Genomic DNA, 23,833 nt, shown 5'->3' on the forward strand with positions numbered 1-23,833 from the left:
TTTCCTTTCCAGCTTATTCACCCTGAGGAATGTCCCCGCCAGTGCGATGTGAATATTTTTCCATTTAAGTCCTTAAAACTTTTAGAGGTGAGTGGTTTTCTTTGATCATTCCTTCATTATTCCACAGAAAATCAGAACAATTATTTATTTCTGCAGGATTTTGCAATGCACTCACGTTGGTAAAATGTATAAATTTCTATGAAATACCTGAATTTTACCTATTTCAGCTAAAGCAGAATTCCAGCCTCAAACTATATAGAAACTTGTGAAGGGAACCAATGATCAAGTAGTTATAGCACCAACATCCCCATAAATATAGAAAATGAAAAGGGACAATTCAAGGACTATAAAAAGGTGCTTAAAGTATCAAAAAATATTCATAAATATGACAAAAAAAAAAGTGCATAATATATATATATATATATATATATATATATATATATATATATATATATATATATATATATATATATATATATATATATATATAATATTTTGCATATACATTTTTTTTTTGGATTTAAATGTACTTTTTTTGATATTTAATGAATATTTTTTGATACTTTAAGCACCTTTTTATAGTCCTAGAATTGTCCCTTTTCATTTCCTCAACCTAACTAGTCTTAATGTCACCTATGCTGACTAACCTGTGTAAAAAAAAAAAAGATGTATATACCTATTTTTATCCAGCTTCAGTCCAGTCACGTGATCTGGCTCCTTTGTGTCAACCAGAGAGAGCTGCAGGGGAGAGGAGGGATCACTGACAACAGATGGGCCATAGAAAACCTATGTCACCACTTCGAGGGATTCCAACCATTGCAGGGAGCTCTCTCCTCTCCCCTGCAGCTGCCACAGGATCATGTGACCAGACTGAAGTAGGCTTAAAATTGGTGTGTATACATTTATTTATTTATTTTACTCAGGTTAGTCAGCAAAGGTGTTAGGAAGGAGGGAGGGAGCATTTTTAAGACTAGTTGGGTTGAGGCTGGAATTCTACTTTAACTATTTCTCCTTAGGTGGACGTCATATGACGTCCTGGAGTTTAAGTGGTAAAATCTGAATAATGGGTGCAGCTGCATGCATCATTCAGAAATATTATTTTTCTGCTGGCGATTCTCTATCATGTAAAAACTGAGCAGCCGCTATGATTGTTTTTAAGGCGGCAGGAGTGGACACCCCCCCCCCCCCCCCCCCCACCTACCTGCTACCCTCCTGTGCCTTTACCAGCTTGCTCGTGCAATTGGCAAGCCGGAGAATTATTTTGCCAGCAGCAGAAGTTTACCATAGAGCTAACAGAGGACCAGTTACCGTGTGATATAAAAAGTTGCAATGGCCACCATTTTTATTCCTTAGGGTCTCTGCTAAAAGAACATATGTAGGAGAGGAGTGCCAGAATAGGTCCGGTATGGAAATGGTAATATATTTTAAAGCTCATTTCCGGGTATTCATTTTATTTTTTTTTCCTCAATACCCATCCTACATTTTGGGATTTTGAGCATTTATATATCGCCTTCAATTAACGCTGCACATTGCATATTGTACATCTGCATCCTGCCCTCAGAGCTTACAATCTAAAGTTCCTACCCCATATATGCATATAGTAAAGCCAGTTATCCTAACAACATGTCTTCAGAGTGTGGGAATAAATTGGAGGAAACCCATGCAAGCACAGGGAGAACATGTAGACTCTAGTAATTAGAATATACTCCAGGTAAGGGTAACATATTGGCTAAATCAGCCTTTTTACCCTAAAGAACCCCCCAAAATAAGTTTTCAGTCTTGAGATACTGCTGGTACAACAAAGTTATCAGGGGACAGTGGGGGAGAATGCTCCTTACATTGGTGGCCGGTGAGGGAGAATGCTTCCTACATTGGTGGCCGGTGGGGGAGATGCTCCTTACATTGGTGGCCGGTGGGGGAGATGCTCCTTACATTGGTGGCCGGTGGGGGAGATGCTCCTTACATTAGTGGCCGGTGGGGGAGAATGCTCCTTACTTTGGTGGCCGGTGGGGGAGATGCTCCTTACATTGGTGGCCGGTGGGGGAGAATGCTCCTTACTTTGGTGGCCGGTGGGGGAGAATGCTCCTTACTTTGGTGGCCGGTGGGGGAGAATGCTCCTTACATTGGTGGCCGGTGGGGGAGAATGCTCCTTACATTGGTGGCCGGTGGGGGAGAATGCTTCCTACATTGGTGGCCGGTGGGGGAGAATGCTTCCTACATTGGTGGCCGGTGGGGGAGAATGCTTCCTACATTGGTGGCCGGTGGGGGAGAATGCTTCCTGCATTGGTGGTCGGTGGAAAGAATGCTCCTTACATTGGTGGTCAGTGGGGAGAATGCTCCTTACATTGGTGGTCAGTGGGGAGAATGCTCCTTACATTGGTGGTCAGTGGGGAGAATACTCCTTACATTGGTGGCGGGTGGGGGAGAATGCTCCTTACATTGGTGGCCGGTGGGGGAGATGCTCCTTACATTGGTGGCCGGTGGGGGAGAATGCTCCTTACTTTGGTGGCCGGTGGGGGAGAATGCCCCTACATTGGTGGTCAGTGAGGGGAGAATGTTTCTTACATTAGTGGCCGGTGGGGGAGAATGCTCCTTACATTGGTGGTCAGTGGGGAGAATGCTCCTTACATTGGTGGCGGGTGGGGTAGAATGCTCCTTACATTGGTGGCCGGTGGGGGAGATGCTCCTTACATTGGTGGCCGGTGGGGGAGAATGCTCCTTACTTTGGTGGCCGGTGGGGGAGAATGCTCCTTACATTGGTGGCCGGTGGGGGAAAATGCCCCTATATTGATGGTCAGTGAGAAGAATGCCGATATGTTGGTGGTCAGTGGGAGGAATGCCCCTTACATTGGTGGTCAGTGGGAGGAATGCCCCTTACATTGGTGGTCAGTGGGAGGAATGCCCCTACATTGGTGGTCAGTGAGGGGAGAATGTTCCTTACTTTTGTGTTCAGTGGGAGAAATGTCCCTACATTGGTGGTCAGTGGGGGGAGAATGCTCCTTACACTGATGGTCAGTGGGAGAAATGGCCCTACATTGGTGGTCAGTGGGGGGAGAATGCCCCTTACACTGGTGGCCGGTGGGGGAGAATGCCCCTTACACGCGTGGCAAAAAAGATGATTGGTGGTCACTGGGAAGAATGCCCCCTTATATAGGTGGCCAGTGGGGAGAATGTCACCCTTACAAATGGCTAAAAAGATCATTGGTATTATGCCGCTGACTGCCAAGTGTCACTGACCCTGAAACTATGGTCCTATCATATTATAGGTTATATTATCAGCCACCGCTCCGGGAATTCTCGGGACCCCCTGGGAAAACCCTAGGATTACACAGAACCCAGATAGAGAATGTCTGACCTCAATGTACAATAAAATAGATTTTTGCCTAGAGATGAGCTTTAAAGGATATTTATGAAGATAGAAATGTAGGAGCTACTAAGGTTGATTGTTATTAGTGCTGATTATCATCTCATATTGCAGTTAAAATGTCTCCCCCCACACTGCCTGCGGGGGCTGCGAGGGGTTTACTCACAGCTGGAGGTACTCACCTGCTCAGAATGTGTCACCAGCATAGAGGTAAGTGGGGGGCACACTGTCACTGGCATAAATTTAAATATACCAGCAAGTCTGATTTTTAGAAATCCAATACTAGTTCCTTAGATCCATATGTATAGTAAAATTATTAAAGCCTCTGAAATAAATTCATATACTGAATATTATCATTGCAAGTATTAACCCCATACATTTACCAGAATATATTTTTCCCAGTAATGGTCCTTTTAGGATGTCTGTAAACTAAGCTTTTTTCTTTTTGTCATTGGATCCAAAATGATTTTCCCTTACTAGGTCTACAACATTTCTTTCGTTACCATATTCTTGAATAGTTGAATACCTGGTTGATCCTGTCATTTCTTTCTACTTCTTTATTCAGATTGGCAATGCTGCTCCAGCCGATTCTCCATCTTCAGCATTGCCACTCTCTCTGCACATGCTCCAGTTTTGCCCTGCTCTGCTCTGAGTCTGAGCATTATATGAGAGAACGCATCCTTGGCACCCCTTTAGATGTGCATGTCCCCCTGTTGGCCACTGAGTCGTGCAGATATTAGCTGTGTGTGGACAATTGCAAGTAATAGGCGATGTAGGAAGCTGAGACGGAGAAAGTTACACAGCGCAGGTTTCAGTACACGCTCACTGACCCTGTTAGATGGCCTGTGACATATTGCAGCAACAGATTTGAAATAGCGAAGCAGAGGTTCTTGTTTCCTTGATAGTATTTTTACATCAACAATTGCTTTCCTGTGTTCTCAGAATGTACTCATTTTGTGACTTTGTATCACTTGGCAGGAGGTAATCTCTTCCTGTGGTGGGGATCTGAGTTCAGCTCTCCCCTGGTTGGAACTGCACACACTCAACTTCAGCAACAACAACATCCACAGCCTGGACCAGTCCCTAGTGAGTACCCTAATACTAGGCGACATGACTTTTAAGAGTATTCCATCAAAATGTATAAGCTGGAGAAGGTTGTGGAGACGCAGGTGTATAGTATTTGTACTCGCAGTGCCGCAGTATGTGGTTTAACAGCTCTAGAGAGATCCATAGAATGTTTTAATTGCTTGCTGCAGGTTGAACTTATGCTTGCAGTGGGAGTAAGAAAATAAACACTCGCGCCAATTAAACTTAATAAAAGAGAATTGCTGCTGCTCCAAACCCTGCAGGGTAAAAGTCTATATAATATTAGAATCGCAAAAAGGCTGCGATTCAAGCAGCGCAAAATTCCACTATAAACCACTAAAGTGCAAGTAAGGAGTACATAATATGATTAGAATACTGTGCTTTGTCTCAACAGATCCTTCCTGTGCCAATACGTATATATAGCACTTTAAGATATTTATTTTGAATGCACTTTAATAATATAGCACTTTATATACGTATTGGCACAGGAAGGATCTGTTGAGACAAAGCACAGTATTATAATTATATTATGTACTCCTTATTTGCACTTTAGTGGTTTATAGTGGAATTTTTCTGCTGCTTGAATTGCAGGCTTTTTGCGATTCTAATATTATATTGTAGTGGGAGTGGCAAGCCTACGGTCAGGAAGGGGAAGGCACGTATTGGGGTCTTATAGAAAGGCTCAAGGTTTTTTTTGTTTTTTTCTTTGCTGTGACATTAGTAAGCAGTTGGTAGGGATGATGCATAGGAACAGCAGCACAGTGGCATTGAGTGTCCTGAAAGCCCAATCCTGTACAGCTTCATTTTTTAGTCTTTTCAGACGCTTTATTATATTCCACCTGTGCCATGGGGCCATGACTCCTGGGCAATGAAGAAGGGTTGAGTGATACTGTCATTCACCCTAGAACCGGGCAGAATTTCTGCAGAGGATATTAGGCCTCGTTTAGACTTGCAGTTGAGGAGCGGCAAAAATGCGTGGTTGACACGTGTTTTTTCCACCCGCCAACCACCCCCTTAAGATGCAATAGGCAGCGGATGGGGGTGTTTACATGCCGTGATGCTTCACTTCGCACCCATGCCAAGGTTCACCTGATTTTCTAGCGATCGGCAGGCGGCGACCGAGCGCTAAAAATTCAAGTAAATGGAGAAGCGCCACAAGTGCCTTGCAACCGCGTGCAATGCACTGCGTATGTCTTCCAACACGGAGTTAAATCAGGTGGGGTGAGGAGACGTCGTATCGCTTCCTCTCCGCCTGTCAGTAACCTCTGCAGTGCAATCTGAACGTGGATCGGGCTTCAGAGGAAAGGGAGATTTAAGCACCTGTCTAAATCTACCCTTAACATTTAGAAGCTGTAGTCTGGCTTTAACTCTAATTTTGTCTATCCTTAATGTAATCGTTTTCTTATAACTTAATGTTCTTTTGTTTAGGAATTGTTGAACAGTCTGAGGTCTTTAAACTTAAGTCGCAATTTCATCAAAGACTGCGGCCCACATTTAAAGGTACGGCATTTCACCCCTTTTCTGCAAAGTTTAGGAGGTTGCTTTGTCTGAATAGCAATCGGCTAGAAATAATTGTTGAGCAACCCACAAATGTGGCAAATGTTTTGAGCTTTCCTCCTCCTAGCTTGAGGTCGTGTCTCCATGTTGTTGATCTTTGGCTCATATTGAAAATGCTGCCCTCCTGAACCTTATTCACCCCCTTTTTTTGTATTCAAAGTCTTCAATCTTCAAACTGTACATACCGGTATTAAGTTCCTGCAGTCTCTCCTGATGATAGGTTCTATCCCCCAGACCTTTCACCCTTCTTTTTTTGCCCATCTCTGGACTCAATTTGTCTTATCAATATCTTTTTGTAAGTGAGGTCTCCAGAACTGTACACCGTATTCTAAATTAAGGTCTAAATAAAAATCTATATCAGGGGTGTTCAACCTGCAGCCCAAGACGGCTATGAATGCAGTCCAACACAAAGTCGTAAACTTACTTAAAGTGATATTAACGTCCAATTAAAAAAAAAAAAAAGAAAAACCTATTATATTTACTTCCTCTGTGCAGTGGTTTTGAACAGAGCAGCCCCGATCCTCCTCAGGTCTCACACCGGTGCTCCTGGCCCCTCCCTCCTGCCGAGTGCCCCCAGAGCAAACCGCTTGCTATGGGGGCACCTGACTCACTGCTCTGCTTGTCCATTCAGACACGGAGCCGCAACTCGGCTCTTCCTCATCTCTCTTCTCTGACTGTGATTAACAGCAGCGGGAGCCAATGGCTACTGCTGCTGTTTCAGCTAATGAGGGAGCCTCCCTGGAAAGCTGAGACTCTTGTGCACATAGCTGGATTGCAACGGGGCTCAGATGAGAATCGGGGGCGGGGGCTGCTACACATAGAAGGTTTTTTACTTTCATGCATACAAAACCTTGAGCCTTTAGAACTACTTTAAACATTTTTTTTTTTGGAGGGGTGGAATTTTTGTAAAAATGTGTTTACACTTAGCGTACACATGTGGCCGATAAAAAAAATTTGACAGTGTTTCTTTACTGGACCTTTTTATTTTACCATAAAAAAATCTCACTCTTCACAATCACGCCTTATTCATGCCATCTGTTTTTTGGCAGCACCAATATTTGTGAGCAACTATTTTCAATGATGAAGGACAGAAAGGGCAAAATTAGAACCAAAATATGTGATGAGCACATTGAGAATTGCTACTATATCCATCAGACCAGATATTGATGGGTTTGTTTATCAAAAGACGGTATCAAATATCACATTCATTTTAGGTTGCCTTCTTTTACTTTTATAATAATAAAAAATAATGAAGTTTTATTACTCGGGTACATTATCTATATCGGTAACTTGTGATCTGTCTGACATTTTCTGCACATCGCTATTCTTATTGTATTATATGTGTGTCCCAAGACAATTCCTCTTCTTCTAATGTGGGCCAGGAAGGTCAAACATTGGACACCCCTGATGTATTATACAAAGGATTCAGAACCTCCTTCCCTGCTGCTGGTGATCCCTCTAGTGATGCATCCTAGAATTCCATTCGCTTTTCCCATTGCCTTGCCAAACTTTGCTGATTTTGCAATCATCTCAAATAAGTAACCCCAGGTCGTTTTCCTCTCTAGTTCTGGCCAACACTGTACCCCCAATATTGTAATATATGAAGTAAACATTTGAAGACGGTTATGTATCCATCCATTGTTAGCCAGCACTACAGAAAAAAACATTTTTTGGGGTACTTATTTCAGATGATTACAAAATTAGAAAAAAGTGTGATCAGGCAGTGGGAAAAGTGAACAGAATTCTAGGATGCATCACTAGAGGGATTACCATCAGGAGGAAGGAGGTTCTGATTCCCCTATATTAGGGGTCCCCAAACTATGGCCTTCCAGCTGTTCAGGAACTACAATTCCCATGAGGCATTGCAAATCTCATTCAGACATAACTAGCAATGATGGGAATTGCAGTTCCTGAACAGCTGGAGGGCCATAGTTTGGACATAGCTGTCCTATATAGATCTTTAGTGAGACCTCATTTAGAATACTGTGTCCAGTTCTGGAGACCTCACTTAAAGAAAGATAATAAGACAAAAAGGAATCCAGAGATGGGTAACAAAAATGGTGAAAGATTTGAGAGAGAAAACCTATCAAGAGCGACTTCGGGATCCTAATATGACCAATCTGGAGGAAAGAAGGGAAAGGGGAGACATAATTGAAACCTTTTAAATACATCAAGGGGGTAAATAAGGTTCGGGAGGGCAGTTTTTTCAATATTAAACCAAAATCAAGAACACAGGGACATGAACTAACTGGAGGAAAGTTCAAAACTAATCTTAGAAAGTATTATTTTACGGAAAGGGTAGTGGATGCTTGGAATAAACTACCAGCAGAGGTAGTGAGACAGTCAACAGTAAATGGCTTTAAACACGCTTGGGACAAACCTAGATCTATACTCTGACAATAAAGTTAACAAACAAAACAAAAATGGGCAAACTCGATGGACTAATCAGTCTTTTTCTGCTGTCACATTTCTATGTTTCTGTGATTATAAAGAGGACTGTTTGTCTGCTTGTCCAACTTGTCCTCCCCTCGCATCCTACCTATAAACATTTTCATTCCAATATACATGACTGCTAGTATTACATAATAGTTCATATTCCCATCGCACACCTTCCTGGATATAGGCACATCAGTTGTGGGTGCAGCAGCGATCACCAGCTGGACACTGGATCTAGCACACATACATACATATTCGCCAGCACACTATGGATCTTGCACAGCCAATCGAAGAAACATTTTATTGCAAAAGGATCACATCAGAATAGATGCAACGTTTCGGAGTCACGCAGGGCCCCTTTGTCAGGCATGTGCCTGACGAAGGGGTCCTGTGTGACTCCAAAACGTGGCACCTATCCTGATGTGATCCTTTTGCAATTAAAAAGTTTCTTCAGACTGCTGTGCAAGATCCTTGGTGTGCTGACCAATATTTATGTATCTGCTAGTATTACATTTCTTTATTCAGACAAATGGCTGAAGTTTCTATTTTTTTTTCCTTCAATTCATCTTTATTTACATTTCTTAATCTTTTTCCAAAATACAAACTTTCCATACATTACATAAAGAATTTTACAAATATAACAATATAGCACATTGACCCACCACCACCACCAACACCCCAACCACCACCACCACCCCAACCATTAATATTTTAACCACAGCACAGATTTACTATACATTTTCAACCTCCGGTAACGGCCGAAGGTTTCAATCCAAACTCTCCAGATTTTTTTGAATCCTTTTATATTGACCCGCCTCTTATAGAGTATCTTTTCCCTCTCAATTCTATTATTTTTTCTTCTCTGCCATTCTCCTATTGAGGGAGGTTTAGATCTTATCCAATTTGACGTAATTCCCTTTCTCGCTTGATAAAGGCATCTCATCACTGCAATCCGTTTGGGTTTTGGTCCCACATCCTGCCCCAGATGTCCCAGTAAACACAGTAGTGGGTCCAGTTGCAAGTTTAGCTTATAAACCGTTTTTATTTTATCTAGTACCCTTTCCCAGTATCTATATAACTTGGGGCACCTCCATAGCATATGTATCAGATCTCCCACTGCGACCCTACATCTAGGGCAGGAAGCATCTGGCCGTCGCCCAAACTGGAATAATCTTTTAGGTGTGTAGAATGCCCTATGAATAAGTGTAAGTCTTTGGGCTGGTGATGAGGACAAAAAATCTGTTGAGGCAATCGCATCTTGCCATGGGGCATCTGCTATTACACCCACATTCTCTTCCCATTTACTCCTACTAGTAAACTGGGAGTCCTTTTCCAATACTTTTAAATGGATATTTTTATACAATTTCGAAATCATCCCTTTCAATGAAATAGCCTCAACCACCATTTTTAGCAGGGGAACTCTAATCCATTCAAACTTTCTCTCTTTGAAGAAAACATTCTATTTAGCCTATTCTATGATCTTTCCCAGGGTCAGGGAACTGGAAACAGCTGAAATAATTATAATTAGGAACTTTAATAGCTTCTTTATTGCAGTCTGTATACATAATATGATTTAGATTTAGGCACCTTTCACTTGGACGGACCGATCCATTGTCCTCTATGGCGCAGCGGATGTAAACTGACATGCATCCGTTTACACCCTCCGACATCCGATCCTATCCCCTAAACACAGATGTATGGGGCATCCGTTCCCCATGCCTCTTTGATGACGGAAGTAAACAGACAGGCAGTCCGTTTACATCTGAACACTCATCGTGGAAAGCGGGCTGTGTCCGCTCTGCATAAACGGAGCGAACACTGATCTGTCATCCGGATGCTCAGCGGGGATCAGTGGACGGATCTGCTGGCGGAGTCCATCCGTGTGAAAAAGCCATTAGGCTACATGTACACGGGACGTTTTAAAAAGTCCTTTGAACGCTGGAATTTAACAGCTATGTAAAGGACGTTTAAAACGTTCGTTGTGTCGCGTTTGCAGCTGCGTTTGCGCTCTGATCCGTTTTTAGAGGTCAAAAAATCATTCCCCTTTAAACAGTAAAAGTGCAAGCACTAAACGCGGGTGATCGTGTTTGGTCGCGTTTTGCATTTGAAACGCCGGTAAACACACGTTCTGAACATCCTGAACGCAAATAATTGCTTTCCAAAAAACGACTCTGAACTCAACTGCCTCTAAATGACTGTAAATGACTCTGTGTACATGGACAGATAAGATAACATATAGGAGGGTTCAGGGGCTTCTGAAAAAAACGCCCAACTGCTCCTAAACGTCCGTATACAAGTAGCAGTGTACATGAGGCCTTAGAGTTCTTCCTAAAGCCGTGGTTCTCAACTGCTGTCCTCAGGACCTGCTAACAGGCCAGGTTTGCAGGATAACTGAAATACATCACAGGTGATATCATTTGCTGCTCGTTGATTGCAGTATTCTAGTCTGCATCTCCCCAAGGTAATACTTAAAATCTGGCCTGTTAGTGGGTCCTGAGGACAGGAGTTGCGAACCACTGTCCTAATAGGGATGTTGCCACTAAAATCCCCAAGAAATAAAAAAACAAGCCAAGCTAATGGTTGTAGTTGTCCCAGAAGCCGCAAATCAAGTCAAAGCCTGCTGTGTGTTAGTGAACGGCAGTCTCAACCTGGACCTCCAGGCCACATCCCAACGCGTTTTGGATCCGCTCACTGGAGCTTACCCATGGGGATGGGCTTCTGGAAAATCTATCACTCTCTACCATTGCCTGGAGCATAGACAAGCTCCCTTCCCGGCCAGCACTCACAGCGGTGGGCACAAGACTTTCCCATAAAGCCTGAGCGGCTCACACGCATATCTTGGTTCCTAATGGTTCAAGTTGTCATTGTTTATTATTATGACTTTTGGATGAATATAACATTTAACATGTGTTCTTGGGTTCTAGATTCTCTCTGAGCTCCAGCACCTGAATCTGGGGTATAATTTACTGGAGTCCATCCCAGAACTCAGCTTACAGTCCAGCGTACAGCTCCACACTATTATCCTAAGTCACAACAAGCTGTCCAGCACCAGAGGTCAGTCTCTATGTACGCATGTGTGAACTGTATGTGTGTTTAATAAGGGCACATTCATGAAAGTTCTCTGATTGTGTTTTCCATACACAGGACTTGAACATCTCTTAAACCTTCAGCACCTAAATCTGTCCTATAACGTGCTGGCCCATCACTCACAGCTCAGTTGTTTAGCTCGGCTCCATAACCTGAAAGAGGTAAAGTCGATACACTTGCTTTGAGTGGGTTGTTTTTGAATATAACTTGTTTGGTTTACACATTAGAAAACCTTAATGCTGCCATGGTGTGGTCCACTGGCTGCACGCTTGTTGCTCCCCAGCCGCTGTTACCGTCTTGCTCACCAACAGTTGTGGCTGTGCAGCTCCATGTGCCTGCTGCCATATTGGTCTCCTATTGCTGCTGTTAAGACTTGCCCCTTTATACATATCCCTGGCCTTATTAAAGGAGTTCTAAAGTCTCAGGCTTTTTCACCTTAATACATTCTTTGCATTAAGGTGAAAATCCTTTGGTTTTGCAGCTGTCGTCCCCCACAACCCCTCCCCCCCTTATTCTTACCTGAACCCTATCGTTCCAGCGACGAGCACGAGCCCAGTGGCTCCAGCTGCTGTCTTGGGTCCTCATTGGATAGATTGATACCAGTGGGAGCCATCAATCAAATCCAGTGACCCGGGGGGCAGGGCCGGGTCCCGCTGTCTGTGTCAATTGGTCCTCATTGGATAGATTGATAGCAGTGGGAGCCATCAATCAAATCCAGTGACCCAGGGGGCGGGCCGGGTCCCGCTGTCTGTCTCAATTGGTCCTCATTGGATAGATTGATAGCAGTGGGAGCCATCAATCAAATCCAGTGACCCGGGGGGCGGGGCCGGGTCCTGCTGTCTGTGTCAATTGGTCCTCATTGGGTAGATTGATGGCAGTGGGAGCCATCAATCAAATCCAGTGACCCGGAGGGCGGGGCCAGGTCCCGCTGTCTGTGTCAATTGGTCCTCATTGGATAGATTGATAGCAGTGGGAGCCATCAATCAAATCCAGTGACCCGGGGGGCGGGGCCGGGTCCCGCTGTCTTTGTCAATTGACGCAGCAGCGGGACTCGTGAGCGCGCCTGCACGGGTACCCTGATGGAAAACGGCTCTCTGTGGGGGCACCCTATGAAGAGGAGGAGCCAGGAGCGACGCCCCGGCACCCCAGAAGAGGAGCATCTGGGCCCCTCTGTGCAAAACCCGTGCACAGGGCAGGTAAGTATAACATGATTATTTTGCACAAAAACAAACCTTTACAACCATTTTAAAGCGGAGTTCCGGCCAACATTTTTTAGATAAAAATACTCCTAGGACAGTCAGGACTAGTGCATTTAAGCAACAATAGCCTCTTAACTGTCCCCTGTTTAGTGTACCTGTAAGAAGAATTAATTACCTTGTAAATTTCTTGTCCAGCGCTGCCATCTGCGGTGTGGGCAGCTGAAGCCGCAATGTCCCTCTTCGTGTCCTCTTCCTGGATTTCAGAGTCCCAGAATGCCCTGCCACGTCACTTCCGGGGCAGACACGTCATCCCGCAGCTGGTTCTGCGCATGCCCAGAAGCTGTTCTCATTCATTCAGCAGGAAATGACGCGCCTTAACCGGAAGTGACGAGGGACACCAGTGCAGGCGCATTGACTCCTGGGATTGATGACTCTCATCTCCCAGGAGTCAATGCAAAGGAGGAAGTGACGTCGGGGGCCACGGCTGCATAAGGAGGAAGTGGAAGGAAGGTAAGTTAATTTTCATTAAAAATAAGGTAAGTGAAACAAAAAAAAAAAAATAATTATCCAATTCTTTTTCAGGATGTTTTAATGTCATTGATGGTGTAAAGTGTAAAAATAGGGTGGAACTCCGCTTTAAGTATATGCATCAATCAGCCGTAACAGTATGTCAAAACTCTCCAAAAACACTCCAGCGCTAAATCCAGAGTTTTTCTATTGCTATGCTTCAATGAGCAATGCCCCATTCAGGTGCGGCCTTCCTCAGACTGGGAAATCTTCAATACACTGTAAAAAAAACACACAGGAGGGCACAAACACCTCATGCATTACCATTGACGAACCTATTTCGTATACCAAGACAAATGGATGCTAACAAGCAGATAAAAGCAGTGTGCATAAATATCAGACTCCAGCAGAACGCGGTGTGCTCATCAAAGGACTAACCCGATTGGATGGCGGACGCGTTTCATGGGACAGACCCTCTACTCTTGGAGCTCGGACACAGCTGATGACGGATCACTGTTCTGGGTCGTTGCCAGTACCATGTGATCGCTGTGACCTATCACAGCAGATCACATGACAATCCTAAACAATGGATAGCTTCCTTTGATGCCTGTCAATGTGTACAGTTGTGTTCCTAGCTTTGATTGGTCAAAGTGATCACATAGTACAGATAGGGCGAATCGCAGCCCATATGTACCATGAGATTAGCTGTGGCTAATCACAAAAATACACACTGAATGAATCGGTTTCATTCAGTAAAAAGGGTTGCTTATAATAGTGAAATTCACTGGTATAAGCAATCATAATGCGTGTAAACAAAAAAAAAAAACACTTCCCTAGAATAATGCAATGTAACTATAGTAACACTGTATTGCTATGGTCAGTGTTTTAAGAAAAAAACTAAAAAAAGGATAAAACCTGTAATAAAGAATTTTTTAAAAGTAGAAAAGAATATAATTTTTTTTTTTTTCACATACGATCAGTGTCCCTGATCACCGCAACACCAATTATATAATGACACTATACTGCACCGTTGACAGTATGTAAAAAAACATTTATTTTTTTTTAGTAATTTTCCAAAAAGTTGTGACAAAAAAATGACAACTTCAAAAACTTGCCAGTCTTCTTGCTGAATATCTTGGACTGTCTACTTTCCAAAAAGGGGTTGTTTGGGGGGTCATTTGTACTGTCCTGACATTTTCGGTCCAGTCAGTGTTAGTGTATCAGGATTGATCGGTTATCAGACATATATACCATAGTTGTGGACTTGTGTTTTCCTACAGACTAAAAAATAAACACCAAATTGGGTTATTTTCACCAAAGAAATGTAACCGAAAATGGTTTGGCCTAAATTTATGTAGAACAATTATTTGTTTGCAAGTTTTTGTAACAGAAACAAACAAAAATGTGTTTTCGTTTCAAAATTGTGGGTGTTTTTTTGTCTATTTAGCAAAAAATAAAAACCCCACTGTTGATTAAATACCACAATTTCAAAAAACAATCATGAACATTTCAAAGGGTACAAGTGCATGACCGCGCAATTGTCATGCAAAGTGCGACAGCACTGAAAGCTGAAAATTGACCTGGGCAGGAAGGGGATGAAAGTGCCCGGTACTCAAGTGATAAATGTCAAATCAAAACACCAGTTTCTTGCAAGAGAAGAGGTATACTCAGCCCTCCAGCTGTCCAGGTCTACTACCTTTATAGCACTGCCACCTTCATTAGTCACTTTGGCATTTGACACTTCCAGGTGTGTCAGATGCCTGTGTCCACCATGCATCCTGTGGCTCCATTTTTCAACCCTTGTGTCACTGCTCATTCCTGATATGATGATATAGGGGTCAGAGGATAGAACCAGCTGGGTACACAGACATGCAACCAGGGCCACTGATAAGGCAGTACAGCCAGTCCTGTTGTACTGGGCCCAGCCATGTAATCTTAACAGGGGGGCCTGGGCACCTTTACACTTCATTTCTGCAAAATAACAATCCAGGCTTTCTAAAGCCCTATAGGAGCAGAATTATCATTATTATCAGATGTTTTGAAGGCTAGAGGAGAGATTTGGGGTCTAATAGACCACAGATCTCTCCATAAAGAGGACCTGTCATGTCTTATTCTATTACATGTTCAAAGCTGGGACAGAGGAGGGCCACGGGTGGGGTCAAGGGCGGGTCAAAGGGGCTCCAAAAGGTAGGTTGTACAGGGCCCCATTATTTCTAATAGCAGCCCTGCATGCGACACTAACTGAAATGCCAGATACGGAAGTGAATGACAGAGGCTGCAGCATGGAATGGAGGGGAGGTAGGAGTCATGAATCACTGTTGAGGTTTGTATATTACTGTTGTAGAGAATTGATTTTTGATTCTGGGTCTCCTAAAGCAGTGGTCCTCAACTCCGGTCCTCAGGGCCCACTAACAGGCCAGATTTTAAGTATTACCTTGGAGAGATGCAGACTAGAGTACTGCAATCACTGAGCAGCAAATTATATCACCTGGGATGTATACATCAGTTATCTTGCAAACCTGGCCTGTTAGTGGGCCCTGAGGGCCAGGGTTGAGGACCACTGTCCTAAAGGATTTTCAAAAACCTTCATGAAGTCTTAGTTGGCCACTAGCTCTTGAAATGTGCACAATTATTACCAGCATCCTATATTTGTGAATAAATGCTAAGGTCCACCTGATATAATTATTTCCTAAAGTTTTACATAATTTTGATGAACCAGCGGAAGGACCCCATGCCATATACAATCCAATGGTTGAGAATCCATTTTATCCTCAAGAACCGCAATGATCGTACGACCAGCGATGCATAACTGCACACAACTCCTCGCTAACCGCGTTTCCTTCTTGTTTGCTTTGCAGCTCTTCCTGGAGGGAAACCCTCTGTGCTACATCCCAGAACACCGAGCACTGACCGCCCAACATCTGTCCCGTAAAGCCTCTGACAAGGTCAGTGATAGAAAATGCTGTTAGTGGGGTTGTGGATGGGAAAACTTCCTGTATTGAAACATTTTCCTTGGTGTTGTCAGGTTTTACTGGATGGAGAGCAGATATCAGAACTGGAGAAAGTAATGGTGAGTCTTGGAACATTTTTCTATAATATGTAATTAAACCTAACATTTTTAGGCTGCCCAAAGTCTTAAGATAATGTTCACTGGGCTTGTAGCCAATTCCTCATTTCATTGGAAAATCTGTCTGCTCTTCAGAGGGGTTCTGAGTGCTTTTAGACTCTGAGCTCCTGGCAGTGCTAGTAACCTGGCTGACTGGTTCCTGTGTGAGATATCTCTGTTGACCCGGAGTAGGTGGGGGGGGGGGGTGAGGTTGAGGGGAACTAAAGAATGTTTGTGCCTGCCATATTATTGAGACTTTAAAATTGCTTGCAACATATTCGTGTTGATCAAAAAAAAAAATGATGCCGTCTGACAAAAGTGCAGCCGTGACATTTATAGAGTTTGATTATTTGATCTGGTGCTGATAGTTTCAAATGCATTGATTATTGGTGGGCTGAGGCTGGAGACCATTATGGTTGTTTTTAATGTTTTTATCATTGATGAACTTGAGGATCTAATATTAGTGTTTTTGTAATTATGTAATAGAATTGATTTGGATAACTAGTAGTGTTTTGCATGTGTGTATATAAAAGTATAACCGCGCTAGTGGCTAAATAAATAAGCTGCAGCTTCCAGTGAGATAGCAGAAATAAGAGTTATAATAATACAAGCTACACTAAAAAATGATGATAAAGTGAAACGTGAATGTCAAAATATTAAATATGGAAAACACAAACCAATATACACGAGCGTGCAGTATTAAAGCGGAGTTCCAGCCATTCACTCACCTGTCCAACGGTCCAGCGATGCGGCCGCCCGAAGCTTTGATCCTCTCCCTCGGCGCCGGCATCACTGCTGTGGGCACCCGGCTGTGACAGTTTGCGGCTTCACAGCCGGGTACCCACTGCGCATGCGCGAGTCGCGCATCACGTCTTGATTGGCCGGCAATCTTCTGGGACCTCTGACGTGTCCCAGAAGATTGCAGGGAGGGAGGGGGAGAGGAGAACCTCCGTTCAGGGCGCCGCGGCGCTCCAAGCGAAAGTGGGAGCAGGTACCTGTCAAAACTAGGTACCCGCTCCCCCCCCCCCCCCCCAAAAAAATGACATGCCAAATGTGGCATGTCAGGGGGTCAGGACTCCCTTAAGCGGAAGTTCCACTTTTGGGTGGAACTCCGCTTTAAGTGACACATAAATTTGTGACTAAAAAAATGTCCATGTGATCAATAATAATATATTGATGAACTGTCACATAAATAGCTAAAGAAAAAGTCCCAATGAGTGAAATGGTGATTAAAGTATATCAATGCTTGCGTAAAATGCAGAAACGTGATGTGTTGTCCTCCACCGCCTGTGCACAAATCCACCACCACATGCAAATCTGCTTACCAGATAGCACAGGTAATGGAGCCAAACAACCACTAAGGTAATCTAGGTACACCAATGTTCATAAGGGTCTACAGGACATCCGACAGTGAAAATGCAGGAGACTTCCCGAGAGCGCACTCACTGACAAGGGGGGAGGGCAGTAAGGTCCACTTGTATGGCACGCTCGTCCCGCACTATCAGATCCAGAGGTCACCAAACAGCCACAATATGGAAAAATAATAATAGGGGCTCCATAGTGTAAACCAGTTTCATTTATTAAGAAATATAAAAGTAATCCACTTACACAATGTAGATCAATATGCGCTGAAAAGGATGTAAGCCGGCCTAACGCTCTGCCTGTCCTTCCGGGTAATGCAGGTGACGTCAGCACGCCGTGACCCGACGCGTTTCATCACAAATTACGTTTTCCTGGTGTCCAATTAGCCATTTTCCCTCCCCGGTGTCATGTGATGCGTTAGGCCCCTTTCACACACGCTGTCCGTTTTTCATCCATCCGTTGACGGATGAAAAACTGACATCAATGCATCTCTATGTAAAAACGGATGACAACGGATGAAAGACGGATAACAACTGACGAAAAACGGATAACAACTGACGAAAAACGGATGACAACTGACGTAGTGTGAAAGGGGCCTTAGTGTTACAAGGTCTCAGGTGTGAATGGGGAGAAGGTGTGTTTAAATTTGGTGTTTTCGCTCTCACTCTCTCATACTGGTCACTGGAAATTCAATATGGCACCTCTTGGGGAAAGAACTCTTTGAGGATTTTAAAAAAATAATTGTTGCTCTACATAAAGATGGCCTAGGCTATAAGAAGATTGCCAAGACCCTGAAACAGAGCTGCAGCATGGTGGCCAAGACCATACAGCGGTTTAACAGGACAGGTTCCACTCAGAACAGGCCTCGCCATGGTCGACCAAAGAAGTTGAGTGCACGTGCTCAGAGTCATATCCAGAAGTTGTCTTTGGGAAATAGATGTATGAGTGCTGCCAGCTTTGCTGTAAAGGTTGAAGGGGTGGGGGGTCAGCCTGTCAGTTCTCAGGCCATATGCCGCACACTGCATCAAATTGGTCTGCATGGCTGTTGTCCCAGAAGGAAGCCTCTTCTAAAGATGCACTAGAAAGCCTACAAACAGTTTGCTGAAGACAAGCAGACTAAGGACATGGATTACTGGAACCATGTCATGTGTCTGATAAGACCAAGATAAACCTATTTGGTTCAGATGGTGTCAAGCGTGTGTGGCGGCAACCAGGTGAGGAGTACAAAGACAAGTGTGTCTTGCCTACAGTCAAGCATGGTGGTGGGAGTGTCATGGTCTGGGGCTGCATGAGTGCTGCCAGCACTGGGGAGCTACAGTTCATTGAGGGACCCATGAATGCCAATGTGTACTGTGACATACTGAAGCAGAGGATGATTCCCTCTGTGCCACAGCTCAGTATTCCAACATATTGACCCCAAACACACTTCCAAGAGGACCACTGCCTTGCTAAAGAAGCTAAGAGTATAGGTGATGGACTGGCCAAGCATGTCTCCAGAGCTAAACCCTATTGAGCATCTGTGGAGCATAGTCAAATGGAAGATGGAGGAGCGCAAGGTCTCTAACATCCACCAGCTCCGTGATGTCATCATGGAGGAGTGGAAGAGGACTCCAGTGGCAACCTGTAAAGCTCTGGTGAACTCTATGCCCAAGAGGGTTAAGGCAGTGCTGGAAAATAATGGTGTCCACACAAAATATTGACACTTTGGGCCCAATTTGGACATTGTCACTTAGGGGTGTTCTCACTTTTGTTGCCAGCGGTTTAGACATTAATGGCTGTGTGTTGAGTTATTTTAAGGAGACAGCAAATTTACACTGTTATACAAGCTGTACACTCACTACTTTACATTGTAGCAAAGTGTCATTTCTTCAGTGTTGTCACATGAAAAGATAGAATAAAATATTTACGAAAATGTGAGGGGTGTACGTACTTCCGTGAGACATAGTGTGTGTGTGTATGTATATGTATGTATGTATGTATATATATATATATATATATATATATATATATATATATATATATATATATATATATATATATATATATATATATATATATATATATATATATATATATATATATGTGTGTGTGTGTGTGTATGTATATGTATGTATATATGTGTGTGTGTATATATATATATATATATAATATATAAATTTAGAATTTATACAGCGGCAACAGTTTACGCAGCGCTTTACAACTCGAGGGTAGACAATACAAATTCTATACACTTTAATACAGTAGGAATCAGAGGGCCCTTCTCGTTAGAGCTTACAATCTGAGATATATACACACCCACACATACATATAATATGGGTATATAGGCCCAGGGCCGTAGTCATCCCTCTTCAAGGGTATGCTGACTATGACGAGTGAAGCCTGGACCCTACTATAAAGGGACCAGCAACGTGGACAGGTAAAATTTGGGGGGGGGGGGGGCGTTCATCCTGTATCCTTACTGTAGTACCACAGCAAGTGTGGAACAACATTACTTGTTTTACACAATTTGTGTCTTGATTTGTATGTGTGTATATGTCTCTAAAAAATCTAAATCCTCTTTTTGGGAGGATGAGTTTCTACAATCAGTGTTGTGGCCATTTTTGAAAGCTGCTTCTTCTTGCTCTAAAATCACTTCTGTTTTTCCCACAGACTACACAAATGAACAGAGAGAGGATAATTCTGCCACAATGCTGCAATTCGGCCACCGAGAGTTCCTGCACTGGGGAACTGAGCGACAGCTGTTCTGCCCCAGAGAGGATCGCCACCCGGATCCCCCGCAAAAAATCCAAGGTGGGGCGTTGCAGTGGTGATGACAACAAAGCAGCACCATAGAAAGGGTTTATTACTGCCAATAGCATTTCCATAAATGTGTTTGATCTGTTATAGTTACTCCAGTTGACTTCATTCTTCTCATTTAACTCAGGTTAAAGTGCGCAGAGCCAGCATCTCGGAACCCAGTGACAGCGAGTGTGAGCGTGAGCCAAGGAGTCAGCCAGTAGTGGGTATGTGTATCTCGCAATACTCCTTCTATATACTTGTCTCAGTGCTCCCTCTTGTGGCTGTGGGGTATAGAGTTTGTCTATAGTCTATAAATGTGCTGGCCGATTTCTGTTATGTTTTTTTCCCTTGTCAGAAGGCTCTGTATAAACAGGGGTTAATATTACACCTGCTGTAGTTCACCTGTCAGTATGGCTGGTCTCAAGCTCCAGTGAAAAGCACCTTTTTGTAGCTTAAACCAGTTTACTAAGCAGAGAAATACATGTGCATAGCAGATAAATGCGTTTGTTTTTAAGCTTAACTCTGGAGTCATTTTTTTTTCTTTTCAAAATTGTCCCACGAAGAGGTTTTCAAAACAGCAACTCTTGAAGCAATATTGACTAGTTCTATAATACTCCTTGATGTAGTGATCTCTTTTCACCACTAGATGTCCTCCATCTTCTGTGTTGATTGAATGCTGCCATCGTCATAGGCTTCTTATTCTACAAATGCTATTTGCTTTGCTGTCATGCTAACACTCTTGCTTTTAATATTTTAGACCAATGGTCTCCAAACTGTGGCCCTTTGCTTGCCTTTATCACTTGGGGCACTATTCCTCCTACTGTCATAAACAATGGGGTATAATTCCTGTTACAGACATCAGCAAAGGGGCACTATTTCCTCCATTTGACACTGATAGTGCACTATTTCCTCCATTTGACACTGATAGGGCACTATTTCCCCTATTTGACACTAATGATGGGGCACTATTTCCCACATTTAACGCCACTGATAGTGCACTATTTCCCCCATTAGACCCGAATGATAGGGCATTATTTCCCCCATTAGACCCGAATGATAGGGCATTATTTCCCCCATTCGACACTAATGATAGGGCATTATTTCCCCCATTTGACACTAATGATAGGGCACTATTTCCTCCATTAGACACTAATGATAGGGCACTATTTCCTCCATTAGACACTAATGATAGTGCACTATTTCCCCCATTTGACACTAATGATAGGGCACTATTTCCTCCATTAGACACTAATGATAGGGCACTATTTCCTCCATTAGACACTAATGATAGGGCACTATTTCCTCCATTAGACACTAATGATAGGGCACTATTTCCTCCATTAGACACTAATGATAGGGCACTATTTCCTCCATTAGACACTAATGATAGGGCATTATTTCCCCCATTTGACACTAATGATAGGGCACCATTTCCTCCATTAGACACTAATGATAGGGCACTATTTCCTCCATTAGACACTAATGATAGTGCACTATTTCCCCCATTTGACACTAATGATAGGGCACTATTTCCTCCATTAGACACTAATGATAGGGCACTATTTCCTCCATTAGACACTAATGATAGTGCACTATTTCCCCCATTTGACACTAATGATAGGGCACTATTTCCTCCATTAGACACTAATGATAGGGCACTATTTCCTCCATTAGACATTAATGATAGGGCACTATTTCCTCCATTAGACACTAATGATAGGGCACTATTTCCTCCATTAGACACTAATGATAGGGCACTATTTCCTCCATTAGACACTAATGATAGGGCACTATTTCCTCCATTAGACACTAATGATAGGGCATTATTTCCCACATTTGACACTGATAGTGCACTATTTCCCCCATTTGACACTAATGATAGGGCACTATTTCCCCCATTAGACACTAATGATAGTGCACTATTTCCTCCATTAGACACTAATGATAGGGCACTATTTCCTCCATTAGACACTAATGATAGGGCACTATTTCCTCCATTAGACACTAATGATAGGGCACTATTTCCTCCATTAGACACTAATGATAGGGCATTATTTCCCACATTTGACACTGATAGTGCACTATTTCCCCCATTTGACACTAATGATAGGGCACTATTTCCCCCATTAGACACTAATGATAGTGCACTATTTCCTCCATTAGACACTAATGATAGGGCACTATTTCCTCCATTAGACACTAATGATAGTGCACTATTTCCCCCATTTGACACTAATGATAGGGCACTATTTCCTCCATTAGACACTAATGATAGGGCACTATTTCCTCCATTAGACATTAATGATAGGGCACTATTTCCTCCATTAGACACTAATGATAGGGCACTATTTCCTCCATTAGACACTAATGATAGGGCACTATTTCCTCCATTAGACACTAATGATAGGGCACTATTTCCTCCATTAGACACTAATGATAGGGCATTATTTCCCACATTTGACACTGATAGTGCACTATTTCCCCCATTTGACACTAATGATAGGGCACTATTTCCCCCATTAGACACTAATGATAGGGCACTATTTCCTCCATTTGACACTAATGATAGGGCACTATTTTCTCCATTTGACACTAATGATAGGGCATTATTTCCTCCATTTGACACTAATGATAGGGCACTATTTCCCACATTTGACACTGATAGTGCACTATATCCCCCATTTGACACTAATAATAGGGCACTATTTCCCCCATTAGACACTAATGATAGTGCACTATATCCCCCATTTGACACTAATGATAGTGCACTATTTCCCACATTTGACACTAATGATAGGGCACTATTTCCCACATTTGACACTGATAGTGCACTATTTCCCCCATTAGACACTAATGATAGGGCACTATTTCCTCCATTGACATTAATGATAGGGCACTATTCCTCCATTTGACTCCAATAATGGGGCACTATTTCTCCCTCTAATGCTAAAGATGCATTGTTTACTCCAACTGACACCAGGACAAATTCTACTCCTAATGGTCACAGTCCAGCCCCCCTAAAGTCTGAAGGACAGTTAACTGGCTCATTGTTTAGAAAGTTTGGAGACTCCTTTAGGCCACTGACCTAGAAGCATGGACTTCTGACTTTACTCGGGCAACTAGCTTTTTCAGAAATGACAGACCCAATTTTTCTCTTTTGAAATATTTACTTTAAAATCTTCACCTAGATGAAGTATTAGTAATTATTTTGCATATTCTAGTTCATAAAGTGATAATAAAGCTTTGTTTTTTTTTGTCTTTTAGAGCAGATATAATGAATGCAGGATCCTGGGTTTAAGTTTTTTTTAAGTCTTTTAGTCTTAAAGTACTTAACCTAGTAGATCAGGATGA

At 43.0% G+C, this 23,833-nt stretch overlaps 1 protein-coding gene across 1 annotated transcript in view; it reads left to right on the forward strand.

Moving 5' to 3' along the window:
* STK11IP (serine/threonine kinase 11 interacting protein) overlaps positions 1–23,833 on the forward strand; it is a 96,823-nt gene that overhangs the window by 20,141 nt on the left and 52,849 nt on the right. Inside the window, exons 4-13 of the mRNA XM_082260938.1 lie at positions 13–87; positions 3,479–3,574; positions 4,343–4,450; positions 5,879–5,950; positions 11,368–11,497; positions 11,588–11,691; positions 16,095–16,181; positions 16,262–16,306; positions 20,354–20,494; positions 20,628–20,706. Of these exons, the coding sequence (XP_082117064.1) occupies positions 13–87; positions 3,479–3,574; positions 4,343–4,450; positions 5,879–5,950; positions 11,368–11,497; positions 11,588–11,691; positions 16,095–16,181; positions 16,262–16,306; positions 20,354–20,494; positions 20,628–20,706 (937 nt within the window). The remainder of the gene's footprint in view (positions 1–12; positions 88–3,478; positions 3,575–4,342; positions 4,451–5,878; positions 5,951–11,367; positions 11,498–11,587; positions 11,692–16,094; positions 16,182–16,261; positions 16,307–20,353; positions 20,495–20,627; positions 20,707–23,833) is intronic.

This window comes from Pelophylax lessonae (genome assembly GCF_965119305.1).
Source record: "Pelophylax lessonae genome assembly, chromosome: 6".
Taxonomy (NCBI): Eukaryota; Metazoa; Chordata; class Amphibia; order Anura; family Ranidae; genus Pelophylax; species Pelophylax lessonae.